General features: G+C 37.8%; 2 protein-coding genes across 4 annotated transcripts in view; both read left to right on the top strand.

The window, feature by feature from the left end:
- Nucleotides 1–229: 229 nt before the first annotated feature.
- Nucleotides 230–15,782, top strand: gabra6a (gamma-aminobutyric acid type A receptor subunit alpha6a). Its single transcript, XM_047819601.1, has 7 exons — nucleotides 230–687; nucleotides 771–853; nucleotides 945–1,088; nucleotides 2,788–2,940; nucleotides 5,704–5,951; nucleotides 8,141–8,382; nucleotides 14,434–15,782. Exons 1-7 carry the CDS (start codon nucleotides 449–451, stop codon nucleotides 14,444–14,446), a joined length of 1,122 nt encoding a protein of 373 aa, XP_047675557.1. The 5' UTR covers nucleotides 230–448; the 3' UTR covers nucleotides 14,447–15,782.
- A 1,480-nt stretch (nucleotides 15,783–17,262) lies between these two features.
- The window catches only part of gabrb2a (gamma-aminobutyric acid type A receptor subunit beta2a), a 57,924-nt gene continuing 54,900 nt past the window's right edge, over nucleotides 17,263–20,286 (top strand). For 2 of the 3 annotated variants that reach the window (XR_003443596.2, XM_027165267.2), the window contains exons 1-3: nucleotides 17,265–17,481; nucleotides 17,684–17,772; nucleotides 18,401–18,468. Coding sequence is in view for 2 of the 3 variants with exons in the window: in XM_027165267.2 (XP_027021068.1) it covers nucleotides 17,408–17,481; nucleotides 17,684–17,772; nucleotides 18,401–18,468 (231 nt within the window). In the remaining variant the exon portion in view is untranslated. Of the gene's footprint in view, nucleotides 17,482–17,683; nucleotides 17,773–18,400; nucleotides 18,469–20,286 lie in introns of all 3 variants that reach the window. The other variant, XM_027165270.2, reaches the window with a different exon arrangement.

Raw genomic sequence — 20,286 nt, 5'->3', positions numbered from 1 at the left:
TAATAATCTTTAGAATCTCACTTTAGTCAATTTTCACCAATATTTTCAGTCAAGAACATCAACTTTCACTACAAAAGGACATTTAACCTACATTACAAATGACCAACAATAAACTCTTTCTTTTGTCCCTCAGCAAATATGAGCAGATTTCTTGTTTAAATGCCAGGAACAGCTTAGAAACTTCAGAACTAGAAGCCGCAGACTTTTCCTAATCCAGTTACTATATCCTGCAGTGAAAAGCTCATCATGACAGAAGCTCATTTCACCAGTCAAATTATTGCATGTTTAAGCCATGGGTTTGTGGGTAGATTGTGAGACTGAAATTATTCTTGTGCCTTCGTTGCAAAACTGCAGATGCACACCAAACATGTCTCGGCAGATCTGTTAAATTTGGACTTTCAAATTCTGGTAGACGTCTTTTTTTTTTTTTGCATCTCAGAGACAGAGCATGTGTCCTTTCATTCAGGAGTTCACCATGGACATGTTTTTCCGTCAAATGTGGGTGGATGATAGGCTGGCGTTCAAAGGTCCCATCGAGATCTTACGCCTAAACAACCGCATGTTGGAGAAGATTTGGATTCCCGACACCTTTTTCCACAACTCGAAGAAATCCCTGGCACACAACATGACAACGCCGAACAAGATGTTTCGTATCATGCAGAACGGCACTGTCTTCTACACCATGAGGTACGTTTATATAGAAATAAAATCTCTTAAAACTCAGTGATGCTGTTTATCTTTCACTGTATACAAATGTATTCTATTTCCAGGCTGACTGTGAGTGCAGAATGTCCAATGATGCTGATGGATTTTCCCATGGATGGCCATGTATGCCCTCTCAGCTTCGGAAGCTGTTAGTGTTTTAAACATCATTACAATCATTATCCTTATATGACTTTTTCTTCTAACCGTTTGACATTGGTGTCATTCTGTGCTTCCTCTAGATGCATACACCAGCAATGAGATTGTATACACATGGAGAAAAGGCCTGGAAGATTCTGTGGTCATCCCTCCGGAGTCCTCCAACTTACTGCAGTATGACCTCATTGGGCAGACACTTTCCAGCAAAATACTGCATATCAATACAGGTTAATATTTCTGATATGGCATAGGCTTGCATAGGTATTAGAATTTTTTTCATTTTTCCACAATTTATTGTAAAATAACTGGAACTGAAATGGACTTATATCAGTATATTTTGTTAAATTATTCACCAAACTGAAAAACACAAACAAAATACAACATAAATCTGTCATTGAAGTTTTTGCCCTTTTTGTTAGAATCATTTGTTATTAGAAGTCACATGATTAGTTGAATTGAGTAGAAATACCTCAATATAAAAATAGAAAAGACTGTGACTGGGTAATGAGGGCTTTTTGAAAGAGTTTTAGAAAGCAATCAAGAGTCCGGAGTTAACTCAGCATGATGCTACAGTACCACCATCATGCTTCACTGTGGGGTTGATAACAATGATACAGCAGGTAATGCTGCTTCCTCACAGCTCCAGGGTCTGGGTTTAATCCTGAGCAGTCTTTTTTTTTTTTTTTAAACAATCTCCTCATGTCTCTTACCTGAAGTTACCACATCAGTAAGTACTCTCACCTAATGCCCAGTTTTCTAGGGACAGAATCCACAGATTTCACTGCTACCCTGCTAAGTACTGTATAAAGTGTTTAATGAAAACAAATGAACAATTCTAGCTCCTGGACTAATGTAAACATTTGACAGATTTGCAGTATTTTTGGACTCATGTCCAAATGCAAATGTACTGTATTTGCCATAATGATGGTTAGCTGCTTCTCCCCGAGTGTCAGTCTAAGGTGCTTAACTGGTCAAGGCTAATTCTTGCTGTCATCTGTCTTTAAAAAGAACACTGAAGGATAAAGCCTATTCCAGGCTCTGAGGCTATGGAGCTCCTAAGAGGAGAAGATTTATAGGTAGGCAAAAAGCAGCATTCCCCTGCTGAGAAGTCATCACTTCACTGTGGCATAGAGAGAGGGCATGGGCTTGAAAGGCAGGACTGTGGCCTAGTTAACAAATCAGAAAGGACATTCAGAGCTCCACTGTCCTTCTTGTCCCCGCAGTGCATCGGTTCTTAAGTGTCCTCATGAGTTCTGAAAGTGATTTGAAGACATAGTCTTGAAATCTGTTGCATACTATAACACTTTTCAATAACATTTGCTTTTAATTCATGTCCAAACAATACATCTGGTAAGTATGTTGTCTGGTATTCTGGTAGTCACAAAAAATGTTCTTAAATGCCTTCTAAATGCAATCTATAATATAATATAATATAATATAATATAATATAATATAATATAATATAATATAATATAATAGCCAAATGTAGATCATAATAATTTATTATAATTATAATTACATTACTAGATAATAATAAACAAATTTATTTTACCTTCTTACATCAAATCATTAGCGTTTACATTGGTTTGCTTTTGCACATCCTGCACTATTATACAGTTCAATCTTTCAATTTGTATTTTTTTATATTCATTATATTTTTTTAATCATACTCGTATGTTTAATAGCTTATAGTTGTTTTTTTTTTTAAATAATATGCTATATGCATATAATATAGTATGCTTCTTTGCTTCATTACTGTGCACCAGTACACTAAGATAAATTCCTCGTCCATGTAAGCCCATGGTACTTGATAATAAAGGTGAATCTGACTAGAGAATCAGGTGAATATTCTACCAGGATAGAAAGTTCAGCCTTTGATTAGACGTTTTCTCCTCATACACTGTTCACATTTCTTCTCTCTTTCAGGTCAGTATTCTGTCAAGATGGTCCACTTTTTCCTCCAGAGAAAGCTCGGCTATCATCTGATCCAAACATATGTCCCCCTCATCATGGTGGTCGTCCTGTCCCAAGTGTCATTCTGGATCAACAAGGAGTCTGTGCCTGCTCGCACTGTGGCTGGTAAGAGAACAATTTAACTGCTTGAATATGATTTTATGAGCTTTTATATATATATATATATATATATATATATATATATATATATATATATATATATATATATATATATATATCGTTTAATCTTAATTTTTTAGTAACATTTTATTATACTTTTTCAAACGTTTTACCAGTAACTCAGCTCTGATTGCAGTATCCCAGGTTTGAGAGGAAAGCTAACATTAATCTACTATTTAAGTTATTTTATGTTATGTAGTTTGTTTTTTATGTAAAATGTACACCAGGCATTGTTTACTTTTTTCTTCACTTCCTCCTCCGGCCCTGCAGAGGATGCTGTTCACGCATCAGAAGACTTTGAACATTTAGTACACAAACAATGACAACTGAAATAATTTTCTTTTTATTTTAGTACATTGCATTTAGCTTAAGAAATCAGTTCAGAGTAAATTAATAAGAATGAATGAATGATGATGATGATGATGATGATGATTATTATTATTTATTATTGTTGTTGCTGTAATAAGGAGAAGGACAAGTATTAAAATCCATTGCCACCCTGACCAGGAACCAGGAGAAATGCTGACTGAAGATAAATGAATGATAGTCATTAGTTTGCATGGAGATATGTTCTAAATAAAAAATAAATAAATAATAATAAAAAAAAAATAATAATAATAATAAAATAATGTGAATCTTAATATGAATCAGATATGAATAACAATAATAATAATCATCAAAATAAATGATATTTTATCTAGTTTTATGTCTTTAAAAAATTCTCTTAAAAAAATAAAAAAATAATTAATTATATATTATTATTATTATTATTATTATTATTATTATTATTATTATTATTATTATTATTATTTAGAACATATCTCCATGCAAACTAATGACTATCATTCATTCATCTTCAGTCAGCATTTCTCCTGGTTCCTGGTCAGGGTGGCAATGGATCCCTGCTACCGTGGGCGTACACACCAGTACACATCCCCCGCATCCCACAACACACACACACACACACACACACACACACACACACACACACACACACACACACACACACACACACACACACACACCTAGGGGTATTTTAGAGTCAGCAATACACCTACCAGCAACCCTGGAGCATATTAACTAAAAATACAGAAAGTAGGAGCAAAGTCTGAGCTTTAAGTCTGTGATGATAATTATGTGATGCATCATATTTTAAAGGCTTTTTATTTAATGTGCAGCTTTAACTACTTGGAAGATTACAGTAATATATCTTTAAATATCTACAAATGTTCCTACATTCTTAGAAAAAAATTGTTCCCTAGCGTTTCTTTGGCTCATTAATAATTTTAGCACTTGAAACTTTCTATGGCCTTTAAAGCTTTTCTTACAATCTGAACAACCCTTTAGGACGAATCAAATCTTTTTATTTTAGTTTTAAATTTGGCTAAGTTTAAGTTTCTTTTTGGACATTTTATTAAAAAAATGCTTACAGAGATGTTACTCAGAATGAATTTGACCCTGAGAGTAGCAAGAAGCAACAAAAGTGTGAAGGATGACAAAACTGAGCCAAAAAAGTGATTTCAGTTTCATTTAATCCTAAATCTAATTTATAATCTTACCTGCTATCTGGAGAAGATCCAGAGAAGAGGAGTGCTAATGTGTCTCTTTCCGTAAATCGTGTTTATATGGCTAAGAAAGCAAAAAAAAAAAAAAGTAGTAAAGTACCTCAGTGACTTTGTTACTGCCCTCAAGCACTAATCTTGATAAGATTCTATATGATTTTATTAAAGTATCGTTTAAATTAAATACTTGTGCTCATGAATAATTAAATAAAAAAAAACAGTTTAATTTTTTCCTTTAAAATATTCTGGAAATATTTTCCTAACATTAAATCCAAAAACAAAGGATGTTTAGTTACATTTAAAACATTAATACATAAATATATGTCTGCTTTTTAAATTTTATTTCTTTTCTTTTTTTTTCTTTTTTGATGTTTTAATGCATTATAAATTTAAATTTGGTAAACAAGCTGGTTGCAAATTAACCTCATTCTTTTAGGTTATTTTTTCTGTTTCTAATAAATCTGTTTTAAATATTTATTAATTCCAAAAAAAGAAGATTATTTATTAGCTACCCAGCAAACAAAACTGCTGTAATGGTCTGAATGAACTGTATATTTCCCTTATAATTTATTTCTTTATAGAAGAAAGGAGCCATCAGTTATAATGATCATTTCTTTTAACGCTTATGTGTTTAGAGAATAGAGATTTCTTTGTGCACTTGTGATTCAAATAATAGTTACAGTTGTACTCAGAGGAGATGCTAAGAGTTAAATGGTTAAATGTTTTAAATAAACATTACATACATACATATAAAAATATATTTAAAATTATATTCCCTAGTCAGACTTTTTCCATCATTAACATGATTTTATTTTGTAAGCAAATTCCATTTTCTTTCCTTATTATTTTATTTTATTCTAATTTCATTTCCATTTATTTACTCTGACTCTTTACGTAACACAGACGTAACAAAACGCAGTTCACTGCATACTGTGTACAACTGTGTTTGTGACAAATAAAATCTGAAATTATATTGGAAATGAATTCCAGAAATTCCAGTCCAGGATATCAGTGCCATTGAACTTGTTATGGTAATGTTACTACTGTACACTAGCTTGATGTAATGCCTGAAAACATATCTACATAACATGGTTCCATTCTACAGTATGTTTCATTTCCACCTTCTGTAATCTTCTCTGACCTACAGGAGTCACCACCGTCCTCACTATGACCACACTGAGCATCAGCGCACGCTCTTCTCTGCCAAAAGTGGCCTACGCCACAGCCATGGACTGGTTCATTGCCGTCTGCTTCGCCTTCGTGGCCTCGGCCCTGGTCGAGTTTGCCGCCGTCAACTACTTTGCCACATTGGAGGCCAACAGGATGAGACGTCGACTCTCCAGAGCTTCTGTGCTGGAGTACATCGCTGAGGGAAGTGATGATGAAGACGAGTCGGTAAACAATGCAGTGACGTCTTATTTACAGATTAAAGCTTTTATCTGTATGACAACTCATGCGCAGTAGAGAGAGCTTTAGTAGGAAGACATCCTTTCTGAAGAAGAAAAAGAAGATACAGTTTATTTTATTATTGTATAATATAGTAAATAGCACACACACACACACACACACACACACACACACACACACACACACACACACACACACACACAAACACACACACACACACACACACACAGACACATACACACACAAACACACATACACACACACACACAAACACACACACACACACACACACACACACAAACACATACACAAACACATACACACACACACACACACACAGACACACACACACACACACACACACACACACACACACACACACAAACACAAACACACACAAACACATACACACACACACACACACACACACACACACACACACACACACACACACACACACACATACACAAACACACATAGAACACAAACCAGTAAGAAAAGTTAATAAGCACATCTTTTACAGCTACGGTTGCAATTAAACTAGCAAGTTTATGCATTTTTTATTTCCAACATACAACACCGCTTATGCAGTTAAACAGAATAGTTAACTAGCTACGTTAACTCAGCTTCACTTAAGCTAATTATTGTTATTTTTTAAGTTTATCTACTGTATACACAGGGAGCACGGTGGCTTAGTGGTTAGCACGTTTGACTCACACCTCCAGGGTTGGGGGTTCGATTCCCGCCTCTGCCTTGTGTGTGTGGAGTTTGCATGTTCTCCCCGTGTCTCGGGGGTTTCCTCCGGGTACTCCGGTTTCCTCCCCCGGTCCAAAGACATGCATGATAGGTTGATTGGCATCTCTGGAAAATTGTCCGTAGTGTGTGAGTGTGTGAGTGAATGAGAGTGTGAGCCCTGTGTTGGGTTGGCACTCCGTCCAGGGTGTATCCTGCCTCGATGCCCGATGACGCCTGAGATAGGCACAGGCTCCCCGTGACCCGAGAAGTTCGGATAAGCGGTAGAGAATGAATGAATGAATGAATGAATGAATGAATACTGTATACATAAGAACCCTGTACAGTAAGTAATTTAAACCTATCATTGCTTCTGAACCTTATTACAAATGTATAAACTGTGTAGTTATTAAAAAAAAAGGAAGAATAGGAAAAGATTAATGGTGTTATCCTGTAGACTGTAGATCTCAGAACTGAGTGGCAACATGAACATAAATCCTGTAACTCTGATTTGCTCCTGCTCCCTGGATGATTTTAAAAGCTTTACACACACACACACACAGACAGACACACAGAGACACACACACATGCTAGACTAACACATACCGACAGAGGCAGATGTGAAAGCAATATTTCAATAATTCAATTTATTTATAAAGCTCACAGCTCATATTGCCAGAGAACAGCTTCCTAGACATCTGGGCTTGAACCCCTAGTGAGTGATCCAAAGGTTATTGTGGCAGGGCAACAGCATTTTGGCGCACGCGTGAGAAAGTAGCATAAAGACGAGCCAACACTCGCAAGGAGGTGGCCGCCTTCTGGCCCACACCATTTGCTTGTTTGTGAACTGTGCCACATGGTAGGCCTGGAGCCATGTCATGTCATATGTGCTGCCTAGGAAAACGAACCGGAGAAATTAATTTAGTGGATTATTTATAAGACACTCCACTGTGCATTGTAACAGGCTGAGCACATGTGCGATCCGTATCTGCAGTCCTGAGCTGGATATGCTAATATCACAAGCATGCGCTGTCTCAAGAGAATGTCTCCCGTGTGACCGGCTCACGCCTGGCGTTTTAAAAATAGCCACCGTATTAGAACCACGCTGCATGACTATTCTATAATCTCTCCTACCTGAGATGCTACGACTCCCCGGTTTCATCTCTCTGACGCATACTGGAGGAGGAAAAGGGGTGTGTGTTATCTGTAATACAGCCTCAGACGTTTCTTTTGATTGTGCTGGTTCCAGGTTTCCCATTGCTCAGGTCATTGTTTTAAATTTGGTTAAAACATATAAGATATAATGGTAGAACTAATTTGGACTAATTTGCTTAAAAAATGCAAACCAGGAAGCAAACACGAAAATGAAAACGACCACCAGACATAAGAAACTTATTCACATGCATGCTGTTAGCATCTCAACGTTTTTATTCCTCTGATCCTAGACGTTATCTGACACAAGCAACGGCGAGCGACAGAGGAGGAGACTGAACTCGGCTGCAGAAGCCCCAAAAATGCGCTTGCCCATCTTCCTGCAGCAGGGTTCAGCTATTCCACCCAACATCACGCTGGCTGGCCCCAGTGTCATCGATCAGTACGCTCGCGTGCTCTTCCCCCTCGCATTCGCCCTCTTTAACATCATCTACTGGTACATTTACCTCAGCAAGGATACCATGGAGAAATCGAGGTTTGTGTTCAGTAGGATGTATCGTAATGATATACATATATACATACATAGATGACAGATGATAGATGAAACCAATATTTTATCAGATTCACTTTAGTGATCTTGGTTACATTCCTTAAAGATAAGATACAGTCCTGAACTGCATTCATCTATACAGTACAATGAATGTAAAAGATAATATATTTCACTACTTCACTGTAGCAGGAATCATCAGCAAAGCTTCAGACAAACTGGATGATTAGTTTAATGATTAGAAAAAAATAAATACAGCAATTAACCTTTTTACCTTTTCATCTTTTATAAATCATTTTTTTTAATTGAAGTTTGTGCCCATGATAGGCTCCGATTCACGTCCAGGAACAAAACCTGATGTAGTCTTCTGTTATTGTAGATCATTCACTTGTAGGTTTAACGTGTGTGTGTGTGAGATCTGAGATGCTTTTCTGCTCACCCTGGTTGTAAAGAGGGATTATTTGAGTTAGTATAGACTTCCTCTCAGCTAGGTGTTTCAGCCTTGCAGACCCTCCACTGACAGGAGGTTTTTTTTGTTTGTTTGTTTGTTTTTGTTTGTAGCATCTTTTTGTTTTGGGTGCCATCACTCCAAGTCACTGAGATCACACTCTTTCCACATTCTGATGTTTCATATGAACATGAACATCAACTGAAGCTCATGATCTGGTGCCTGAACGATATTTTGCACCGTTCTGCTTGCTGCCACATGAATGATTAGATAACTGCATAGTGTTGCTAATTAATGCCATCCTAATTAGTCAAATTAATCACATTAATTAATTAATGAAATATCGTTAGGAGACGGTCGTAGTAGTGTAGCGAACGATAACAGACCAACAACAGTGTGTTTTTTGTATCTTTGTAGAACATATTATCTGTTCATTCTAGGCAGTGCTTTCTTTTGGCTTGTTCTGGTCTTTCTTTTTCTTCATCAATGCTGCATTCTAATTTCCTCAAACTGTAATATAGAGCACAGCTATTGAGCTTGACTACAAGTGGGCCAGATGAGAACATTAGTCCTGTGCCATAAAGGTTAGGCAAAATAGCACATATTACTGTATACGACGTGGAAAAACAGGGCTGTGAATAAATGAATAAAATGTCAATATTCATCACTTTTTTTATTATTCTTATCATTACTTATCTTCTTATTATTTTGCACAGTAAACACACTGTTTTAACATTCCGGTCGAGGAGAACATATGACGTTGGAGATGGAGAGAAATCAGACCCAAACACAGGGTATATATATATATATATATATATATATATATATATATATATATATATATATATATATATATATATATATATAATGTTATATTCATTATTCATAAATGATAATTTATAATTTTTATTATAACTCATACTTTTCTACCGCTTATCCGAATTTCTCGGGTCACGGGGAGCCTGTGCCTATCTCAGGCGTCATCGGGCATCAAGGCAGGATACACCCTGGATGGAGTGCCAACCCATCGCAGGGCACACACACTCATTCACTCACAAAATACGGACAATTTTCCAGAGATGCCAATCAACCTACCATGCATGTCTTTGGACCGGTGGAGGAAACCCCCGAGGCACGGGGAGAACATGCAAACTCCAGACACACAAGGGAATCGCAGGAATCGAACCGAGACCCTGGAGGTGTGAGGCGAACGTGCTAACCACTAAGCCACCGCCAGCAGGGAATTGTCCAAGCATAAGTTGACTGATTTATTTCACTTATTTACCAAGCTAGGATCGTTTCATTTTATTGTATACAGATATGAATAATTTATAAACAGAATTTCGCCTTTAATTACAATCTCGCTCATTAAAGTGTATAAGAACAGGCTTTAATTAATCCTAATAATTCACTTCAGCCACCTCAGTAAGCCAGGTTATGAAGATTAGCACAGACCAAGATTCCCTGTAAAGATTCTCCTTCATAACGAATGTGTGTCCTTGTTTTTTCCCCCAAGTGAATATGGGCCATTTCAGTATGAAACAGATGATACAGACAATCTCTGGCCACTTTACTGGGAACTGCATGCACATTAAGGTGAAGCGCTTTGGTTAATGTTTATATCAAACATCAGAATAAGGGATTAAATGTGATCTCAATGATTTGGACTGATGTATGTTAGTTGGTCCTATTTTCCCAAATGGTCCAGTGTGAGAAGGACACATTCCCCTCACTACTAATTCAATTCAATTTAATGGGATTATATTTGTATTGTGCTTTTAAAAGTGGACATTTTTTCAAATCAGATTTACAGAAATATAAAAATTCAGGATAAAAATGACAAAGCATAAAATGAAATTGATACATATTCGTCCCTATGACGAGCAAGAATGAGGAAACGGTGACAAGGAAAAACTCCAAGAGACGATATGAGTAAGAAACCTCGAGAGGAAAACCATTCTCATCTGGTTGACACCGGAGAGTAGGATTAAAAATAATGGCCTTTATGCAGCTGTACATAGTCAAGTGGAGTTGTGTAACCAGGAGCTTTTGAGCAACTTATATAAAGCCTTGAAATATGGAGATCTGAACACAAATCCAACCTGCAATAGTGCTTCAAAGCCAGAGCCTCCAAGAGCTTCTATCCATAGCAGTCCTATATATCTGCAAGTAGTCCACATGGTTAGCGGCATGAATTACATTTACAGCATTTAGTGAGACTTACATTTTATACGACTGAGCAATAAAGGGTTAAGGGTCTTGCTCAGGGGCCCAGCAGTGGTAGCAAGACAGGTTGGATGGCATGGATTTATGCTATTAACATCAAATCCTCACCCTGTTTCAGCTGACATTAACATATAGTAAACCAGGAGATGTTTGTTCCAGCCTGGGAAAATATTATAGCCTTGGATCCCTGGCAGGAGTTGATATAGTTTTCTGCTGTTGTAACTTACAGTATGTTGGTCAAGGCTTAACGTGTTCTGAGCTGCTTTTTTGCTCACCATGTTTGTATTTGTACTGTACAAATAGTTTGAACCCTTTTTGTGCCCTTTCTATATAAATAACATATACTGTACAGAGACTTTATACTGGATGCTTAAAAATTTTGCCAGGTTTACAGAAGGTATCTCTTATCTGCACTTTGTAACGGTCAAAGGTAAAGCTGTAACTTCAATCTTTTCACCATGAGAGCATTTCCCAGATGAAGGGATTCCTCATTGTTTGGTAACACAACAATCTGAAATAAAAACAAGAGAGGCTGGTGAATTAAAGCTGCTATAAGCAATAACAGGAGCTAACTTATCACGAAAAAGTTGCACAATGTAAAATGTAAAAGAACATTAAAAGTGTTCAGGCTGTAACCTTATAGAAAAATAACAAAGCGTGGAGGATTTAAGGTCCACTTCATCACCCCATCTTTGTTTCATCTCCGATAAGTGCATGGAATGTTTTTTTTCTTCAGGTTTTGCATTTGTAGGTAAAAACTAATACAGGCCACTGTAGAGTCAGTACTCTGACAAGCTTCACCGGTAACTAAGTCAGTGAAACATTGCCTCAGATCAAAGGCTCGGTACGGGAGCTGACGTGACTCCAGCTTCCTTTGATGCCTTCGCCTCCAGTGCTGCTTTATTTCATCTGTGAAACTAATCCATGAGCTCACGTTTTCTTAAAACAATAGAAGCATGTCCCATCATCTAGAACTAGTGTCTGTGTAATTACATGAATAATTAATGACTGCCTCGGGACTGACTCGGCAAATCCAGGAGCGCTTAAGGGACTGACTCTGCGCTTTCAGTGGATGAGGTTAGAACCCCGCTCTTGTTCCGGCAAGGACGTCTAACTGAGAGGCTAATCATATCAATGGGTTTCAGCAGCTTCCTCAAATAATGCATTAACATTCATTCATTTTGTTAGATGCTTTTTATCTGAAATGACTTAAGGTGAACAATATTAAAAAAAAAAAAAAAAAGAGTAATAGACAGATCAGATACCACACAAGAGAAGAGAGAAGTAAAGGTGTTTTTAAGCACAGTAATATTTGCTGAAAATCTCCATACATTCGGATAGCTTTAATGAAATATCTGCTCAGAGAAGAAAGTCTACCTCTGTGGAGTTGCTGAGACTGTGAACTGGATTAAAAACAAAAGAAATGTAGACCAACAATATCTAACCAATCAGTGCTAAGAGAAGTTTGGGATGTGGTAGCTCAGTGGTTCGACTACTGATCGGAAGGTCATTGGTTCGAATCCCAGGTCCACCAAGTTGCCACTGCGGGGCCCCTGAGCAAGGCCCTTAACCCTCAATTACTCAAGTGTATAAACTGAAATAAGACGATGTATGTCACTCTGGATAAGAGTGTCTGCTAAATGCTGTAAATGTTAGTTTCGTCTCTCTAGCCAATTTTTTCCTCGTCACTTCAGAAAGCTCTGCCGCTTGTAATAGCATGCAGGTATTTTCATCTAGGCGGCTTATTTGAATTCTGAATTCTAAAATAATTCACTCAGAGCACGCATAACCTCTGCCAAAATTACTGATTAAACCTTGAGAAAAAAACTGCAAAGCAGATGTATTCAGACATCTAAACTATGCTACAGACACGCAAGTAACCTTTAAACTCAAGGATTATACAACTAGTGAGAACTACAAAGGGTTAATCATTAAAATAATCAAATCAGTTTCATTTATCTGTAAAGAGCTTTTAACAATTCACATGGTCGCAAAGCAGCGTTACATAAGTATAGCAACAGAAGTGTCAAAAAACAGGGGTGTCTTCAGGAATAAAATCTAGACCCAAGTGCAGGGATAACAATAAAGATTGGTCTATTAGGGAAAATAACAAAGGCTACAAACACAAAACAGGAACTAAACAAACCACCAGAGACAGCAGCACCACAACAAAACACAAGGACTCAGCAAAAGAGCAAGCACAAGACAACAGGTATATATAGGGAGGACAATCATTGAAACACAAGGGGCAGGTGTGCAGAGGCGGGACAGGATTAAGGATAGGGCGGGGCTAACACGTATGAACAAAAACAAAAACAAAAGCACATGGCACAAGACAAAACAAAACCTGACAGAATGTCCCCTAGTGTCCATGCTGGGAATAGTCCAAGCCATTTCAGACAAATAGAAATTTTGAAATTTAAAATTAAGTCTCTCATTTAATTTATCTCTAACATCTATTCCTAATCAGCAAGCCGGAGGTGACGGCGGTGAGGAAAAACTGCCTGAAATTTTGTGAGGAAGAAACCTTGAAAGGAACTGGACTTGATGTACATTCGATTTTATTGTGTTGAGCATGTAGATTGGATTGTGTAAGATTAAAGAACAACAAAATATCAATACAATTCAATGCATTGAAATTCCTGATGGCGAGGAAAAACTTCCTGAGACGATATGAGGAAGAAACCTTGAGAGGAACCAGACAACAAATGGAGCCCATGCTCATCTGGGTGACACCGGAGTGTAGGATTACTAATAATGTCCTATATACAGCTGTATATTGCTGTATATAAGTGTGGTTGTGTAACTATACATATACACACAGTAGCTTTTGTACATGGTAATTTAAATGTAGTAGGTTTTGAATCATTTTAAGGTAAATAACCGGACCTCAAAGACTACCCTCATAGCTTGAATTAGTGTTAAAGGTAGACTTTTCTAGGTAAAAGATACACAATAAAACATCAAAATGAACACTTGAGAGTCAATTCAAGTCAACTAGACAGTTGGTACAGTTCTGTCATTCTTCCCGAGAATGTAAAAGAGCAGCACATATAAACATGGCTGATGTGCTTATAAAAGACCTGTGTTTTTAATCTACGTCCTTGTGTGCAGTTTGGTTTAGGGTTTGTTGAAGCTTAGATAAAATGGCACAGCAGCATTGACTGACATTATTCTGAAAGGCACCGCACAAGCCTTTTCTCTCTCCCAGTACACCATCGGGCATGATTTCACACCGAGAACAAATGATTTTCATCAAACATTAATCACTGACGTCACGATGCGGCCGATGAGTCGAGCTCGCTCTGAGAGACGTAATCTTTGCTCATCTCATGTTTGTGTCTTTGTGTGTTTTATCTCTACAGGGAGATGGACTGAGTTTCTCCACTGTGCAGTGTGCCTGAAGTATATCTGCTGCTCTCCTTTTGCTCACTATCCCTTTGTTCTTGGACTGTTTCAGTCTCCCTTTTCCACTCTCCTCGGCTGTCTCTGACTCCTGAGGTCTGATGAGGTCTGATGGAGCACAGGCTGATGTGACAGCTTGACAACAGTGCGTATTCTGTCACCCATATGGATCTGTGATCACACCCATGCTCCATGATCCTCTCTGCTGTATCTTAACCTTGTGCATGGAAAATGTGCCCTGCTTCTGTGGCTGACTGAGTAAGAAAAACATTGATGATCTAATGCTCAGCCCTAATTGGTGATGCAACATTGAACCAGTGCTTTCAGATCTCTCTCTAGAGAGCCAGACCTCAGAGCACTGGATGAAGAAAAAAACGACAGGCATCTATATTCTTCAGCAGCTTCAAAGCTTTTTTGTCCTGTACAGAAAACCCAAAATCTCCAAGACAGAGAGACAGAGAGAGTGAGAGAGAGACAGAGTGACAGAGAGATTTTTGATTTTTGCATTATATTACTAATTACACAACACATTTCTCAAAGATTCTCAAAGTTTGATGCTTTACATTAATGTTCAGATGGATTTTTGTAGATTTATTAAAGGTGTAAGTTTGGTAAGTTTTTACGCATGTCAATCATATAATTTTCATAAATGTTATAAAATAGATTGTAAAAAAAATCGTTGAGTGTAAATTTCAACATTGAATGCACATAGCTTGTCTTTTCAGTTCAGTCTTCAGCCCAAACTGACCAGTGTACATTTACTTTGCCTACATCTTCCTCAATGGTAACTCACAAGGTTTATGTAGTTTCATTAGAGAGTATAAGATAGGTTATGGTTAAGAGGAAAGGCTTACTGATCATGTTTGCCTTACAGTCACAGAGTTACTAAAATGACCAAAATTACAGACGGCTACTTTAAAATATTTCCATACTGCTTCTTTAAAAAATTTATCTCGCTAATTATTTTCCTGGGAAGTATCTTTAAAATGTATTTTATAAAACATTTCAGGCCACTTTTACTGGTTGAACCTTTGGGAGCATTAAATGCTTTTAGGTTCCAGTGTATGAAGAGTGTATGGCAAGTGAGGTCTATTTAAAATTGGACCAAACTGACCGCCTGTTTAATATAATAATTTATAGTATTGGTGTGTAACGCTGTCTAAATGCTGTGCACTGTAGTATTTATGGACATACAATCAATTTGTTTGTAGGATTTGTTTTTGCCTGTCATATTTTAAAAACTAATCTAGTGACACATATATGTATTGTTGCAAATGAGTCAGTTACAAGATCGATTATAATAAACCAATGGTTGAAATCTTCCTTATCGTGTCTCATTAATAACACCTTCAGCTCATTTAATAATTCAATGGTGTTGGTGCTTATTACAGTCACTTTATGTGTCACTGTCATCATTTCTATTATCGTAAGCTAATTTATTATCATGTTTTACTTTTCCATTTCAGTATCAACCAGTGACCTTTGTCCTGTTTTTTTTTCCCCATCAGTTATTAACTTATTTAGCCTCTGCTGTAGCTGACAGATTTTTTTTTCTATTGTGCATGATTTTAATTGCTGTGCAGCGATCCGTTTGAGCTCTTATAGAGCCTTTACATAAATTCCGCTTTAATTTTATAATCTCTGCAAAAGTAGTGGTCCAGTTCATGTTCATTTGAATGTGTTAACATTTTCAAAAAAAATAAATAAAAAATTACCCCTGATTAATCAGGCATATTGTGAATGGTCAGCTTGGTTAACCTGTCTTGTTAGCGAAAGCAATACATCAGAGGTTGGTTGTGTTGCATCATTGTCACTAGATTTGATGACAGTCAAATTGCCCAGTAGGTACCCTTACAGTTGCCCAATAGTGTGTCCTTACAGTGGAGAAAATGTGCTAATGTGACCTACTGGTTGTCCTTCAAATGGAATAAAATATAATGAAATGTCCTCTAGCTGGTCTTCCAATGGAGAATACATGAAGCAGTGCCCTATAGGATCTCTCTCTCTATGTGTGAATAAACATGATATCATAATACATAAAACTGACCTGTCCAGTGGAGAAAACAATAATATTCACCCTATAGGGAATACCTACCTATATGAGGACATATAAAGTGTGTAATTGGTAGCCTTGTGTGCACTTTCAGTGGAGATAACAAGATGCAATGTGCTCTAGGGGTGTACCTACAGTACAAGTGTTGTAATCCCTTCCAGTGGAGAATATGTGACTGTCCTGCAATGTGTACCTACCTGTGAGGAAACATTATGGCATGTCATAATGGGTGCCTTTAACATAGATAATGCATACAGTGCCATATAGGTTGTACGTACATATGAACAAAGATGAAGTGATGTAATGGCTGGTCTTCTAGTAAAAAAAAAAAAGTGATGCATTGCCCTTTAGGATGTACCTTTGTGTGAGGAAACATGAAGTGTCATAACCGGTGCATTCTGGTAGAGCAAATGAGATGCAGTACCATGTAGGCTCCCCTACACACAAGAAATGCCCTTTAGGTGTATTTTAGGTTGCTCCTGCCCCTCAGGCTGTATTCAGCCCTGACCATAATACAGTATACAATATGCATGCATGGCAATGACTACAACTGGTTTAATTTACAGAGCATAATGTAAAGTTACAGTTCAGATCTTAAAGCCAGAGGATCATATCGTTCTAGAGTGCCTAGCTCCGACCAATCAGAGCAGAGAAGATGCAACGCGGGCGTGGTTTTTGTACGACAGCAAAACGTAACGTGTCCACTCTTCTCAGTAGCAAGGCTACTCTTTAATCTTGAGGCTCGGAGTGCGCATGCGCGTGAGTCGCGCTCGGCTTTACTGCACTGGCTGGGACTGAAGTTGGATGCGCGGCGCGCGCTGTCTTCCTTCAGCTTGGTCCACAAGATAATAATAATAATAATAATAATCTGAACTATTGCAATGGAGAGGATGAGGAAATCGCAGTGTATCTTCTTGTTATGCCCCTTCATCATGACTGCTGTGTGCGCGCAAAGGTAAAAAAAAAAAAAATCAAAATAATTGAAAATAGAAGAAAGGATAATAAATAGGGTTTTTTTTGTTTTTGTAGCATTTGGAATTTTCTTACTTTGCATATGTTAGTCTGTGTTTGCTAGTGGATTTGCTGCATGTTAAATAAATAAACGTTGCGTTTTTAAAAAAAATAAAAATAAAATAAAATCATATATATTCCTGCAGCAGAGACCCTAGCAATATGCCTGTAGTGAAAGACACAGTGGACAGATTGATGAAGGGATACGATATCCGACTGAGGCCGGATTTTGGAGGTGAGGAATCCAAAACGTGCATTTGAATCATTTAATATGCATGTGATGATGTGCATGATGTGCAGGATGTGCACTGACTTGTAGCAGGCAACCTTGTCAATTCATCCTCAAGCAAGCATGAAGGCTATACGCAGTCTTTGGCATGAATGAATGAATACATTCAGGTTCGTTTCACCCCTTTTTTATTTTCAGTCATCAAATCAAAGCGGATTCGGTCTGAATACACTCGTGTAGACATCAGATCACTGCGCGTTTTAACTTTACACATTACGACATGTCTATATTGACATGTTGGACCATAATACACCTCCATCCACCTGTTCTAGGCACAGTAGGGTTAACAGTTTCCGTTGATGATGCTGAGGATCTCCATTTCACCCTGTGCATGTACTGTGAAGCACATTTTTGTCTTTAAAAAAATAAATTCTGAAATGCCCGTGAATTATGGATTGCTGGGGTTTTTGTAACCTAATTTAGGAAAGAGCTGCATTTTGTCTTATAGGTTTACATGTTGCTTCAGCTAAACGCAGCCCCATATTATTATTATTATTATTATTATTATTATTATTATTATTATTATTATTATTATTATTATTACATGCCATTCATATGGTTTCTCTCGTTTTAGGGGCTCCGGTGGCTGTTGGCATGAATATAGACATCGCCAGCATAGACATGGTGTCCGAAGTAAACATGGTATGTAACAGATTTTTCTTGTTAGATAAACCAAAGCATATATTTTAAGAAGCATACTTAAAAATGGGATGTGACGCGCTATAACCTATAGCAGGCACCATCATGATGATTTTGCACAAGTGTAGAAGTTCATTGGCATGCTGGAGTCTCTGCTCTGCGCTCAATTTGGATTCCAAACACACGCGCACACACACACACACACACACACACACACACACGCACGAGCACGCGCACGCGCGCGCACACACACACACACACACACACACACACACACACACACACACACACACACACACACACACACACACACACACACACAGCGCGCGCATCACGCACACGCAAACCCATGCTGCGTGTCCGATTGTCGCCCCCCACCATCAGTAATATGGAGCTGCACTAGTACAACCTCCTGAACGCATTGATTAAAAGACTGGATGATATATATATATCTATATATCTATATATATTGATTCAGCTAAACGCAGCAACATATAGATAGACATATACATATATGTGTGTTTTTTTCGTGCAAATGTAGTTCAAGGTGATCCTGTTCCGTTCTCAAGGAGAACCATCTCACATGGCGACCAAAAAAAATCCAAAAATCGTTCACACACTTCTTCTTGACATGATCACAGCATCACGGATGTGTTTGTTGCATGCATTCCATGCTGATTTTGATGTTGTCATATTGATATGATCTCCTGAATATCTAAAATGCTCGAGCATCTAATTAATACAGGACAGTCAGAGAAAGTTGACACGCGAAACAGCGCCCCCTGTTGACCACACCTCAACCCTGTGCTGTAATTAAAGGGAAAAATGCATGCAGTGAAATGAAAGATTGATGCGCCTCTGTTTTGAGCTCAATCATCATTTCCGAGGCCTCGAAGAAGCAGCGATGAATCCCTAAGGCCAATCATGACCGACAGTTCTGCCTTTTATTTACTAATAAATGAGCCAAAGTCAGTGATTTATTTTTCATGACAGCAGTGATGGGTAAACACAGCAGGGAAGTGCCTAATTAAATATATTTTATTAATGCTTCAGTAAGGCATATTCGTTTGTGTGAATTGCTGGTCACTCTGAAGTATAGCTGGAGGAGAGCTATGGAAACACAGAGGGCCAGTGTGGCCAAACCCTTTCAGGAGAAAGTAGCTTATGCATGCTCAGAAAGTCACTAGAAGTCACCAGATGACATTGTAATCTACACTGTATATTCAGTGATGAGCATTTGAATATCAAAACCTGTTCAATGAGCATGAAAAGGGCAAGATGGAGAGGCGGGTATGTTGATGACTCGTAGCTCAGATGGGTCCGCATGGTTTTTCTTCAGTTTCCTCTCATCTCCCAAAAAAACATACTCGTAGGTGAATTGGTTATTTTGTGCCAATAAATGTGTGGCTGAAGTGATGGATGGTGTCCCAGCCTATGAGAATAAAATACAAAATACTCCCAGGGTAGGCTTCATCTGAACCTAACCAGGATAAAGTGTTTACCGAAGATGGATGAATGAATGAATGAATGAATGAATGAATATTTAACCTTTTTTTCAAGGTTGCAGACAAAATGAAGCAGTGGTAGTAGTCAGGAACTAGACATGAAGGAAGCAGTAACAAAATGGATCAGTGTTTAGTCTTTGGGAGCACTGGGGATTAGTGATTAGTCTTTGGGAACACTGATCATCATTGATTGGTTGAAGTGTACTCTGGTGGTCAGTGATTAGTTTTTGGGAAAACTAGTGATCAGAGATCAGTATTTGGCACTGTTCAACAGTAATCAGTCTTTGGGAACACTGGTGATCAGTGATCAGTCATG

This window comes from Tachysurus fulvidraco, chromosome 10 (genome assembly GCF_022655615.1).
Source record: "Tachysurus fulvidraco isolate hzauxx_2018 chromosome 10, HZAU_PFXX_2.0, whole genome shotgun sequence".
Classification (NCBI taxonomy): Eukaryota; Metazoa; Chordata; class Actinopteri; order Siluriformes; family Bagridae; genus Tachysurus; species Tachysurus fulvidraco.
This window is presented reverse-complemented; position numbering and strand designations above follow the sequence as displayed.

What these genes read in the sequence shown, in the direction of transcription:
- gabra6a (XM_047819601.1), top strand. Translation starts at nt 449, where the DNA reads ATGTGTCCTTTCATTCAGGAGTTCACCATGGACATGTTTTTCCGTCAA. An exon ending in AATACTGCATATCAATACAG is followed by an intron (nt 1,089 to 2,787) that starts GTTAATATTTCT and finishes TCTCTCTTTCAG; the next exon opens with GTCAGTATTCTGTCAAGATG. An exon ending in GTGATGATGAAGACGAGTCG is followed by an intron (nt 5,952 to 8,140) that starts GTAAACAATGCA and finishes CTCTGATCCTAG; the next exon opens with ACGTTATCTGACACAAGCAA.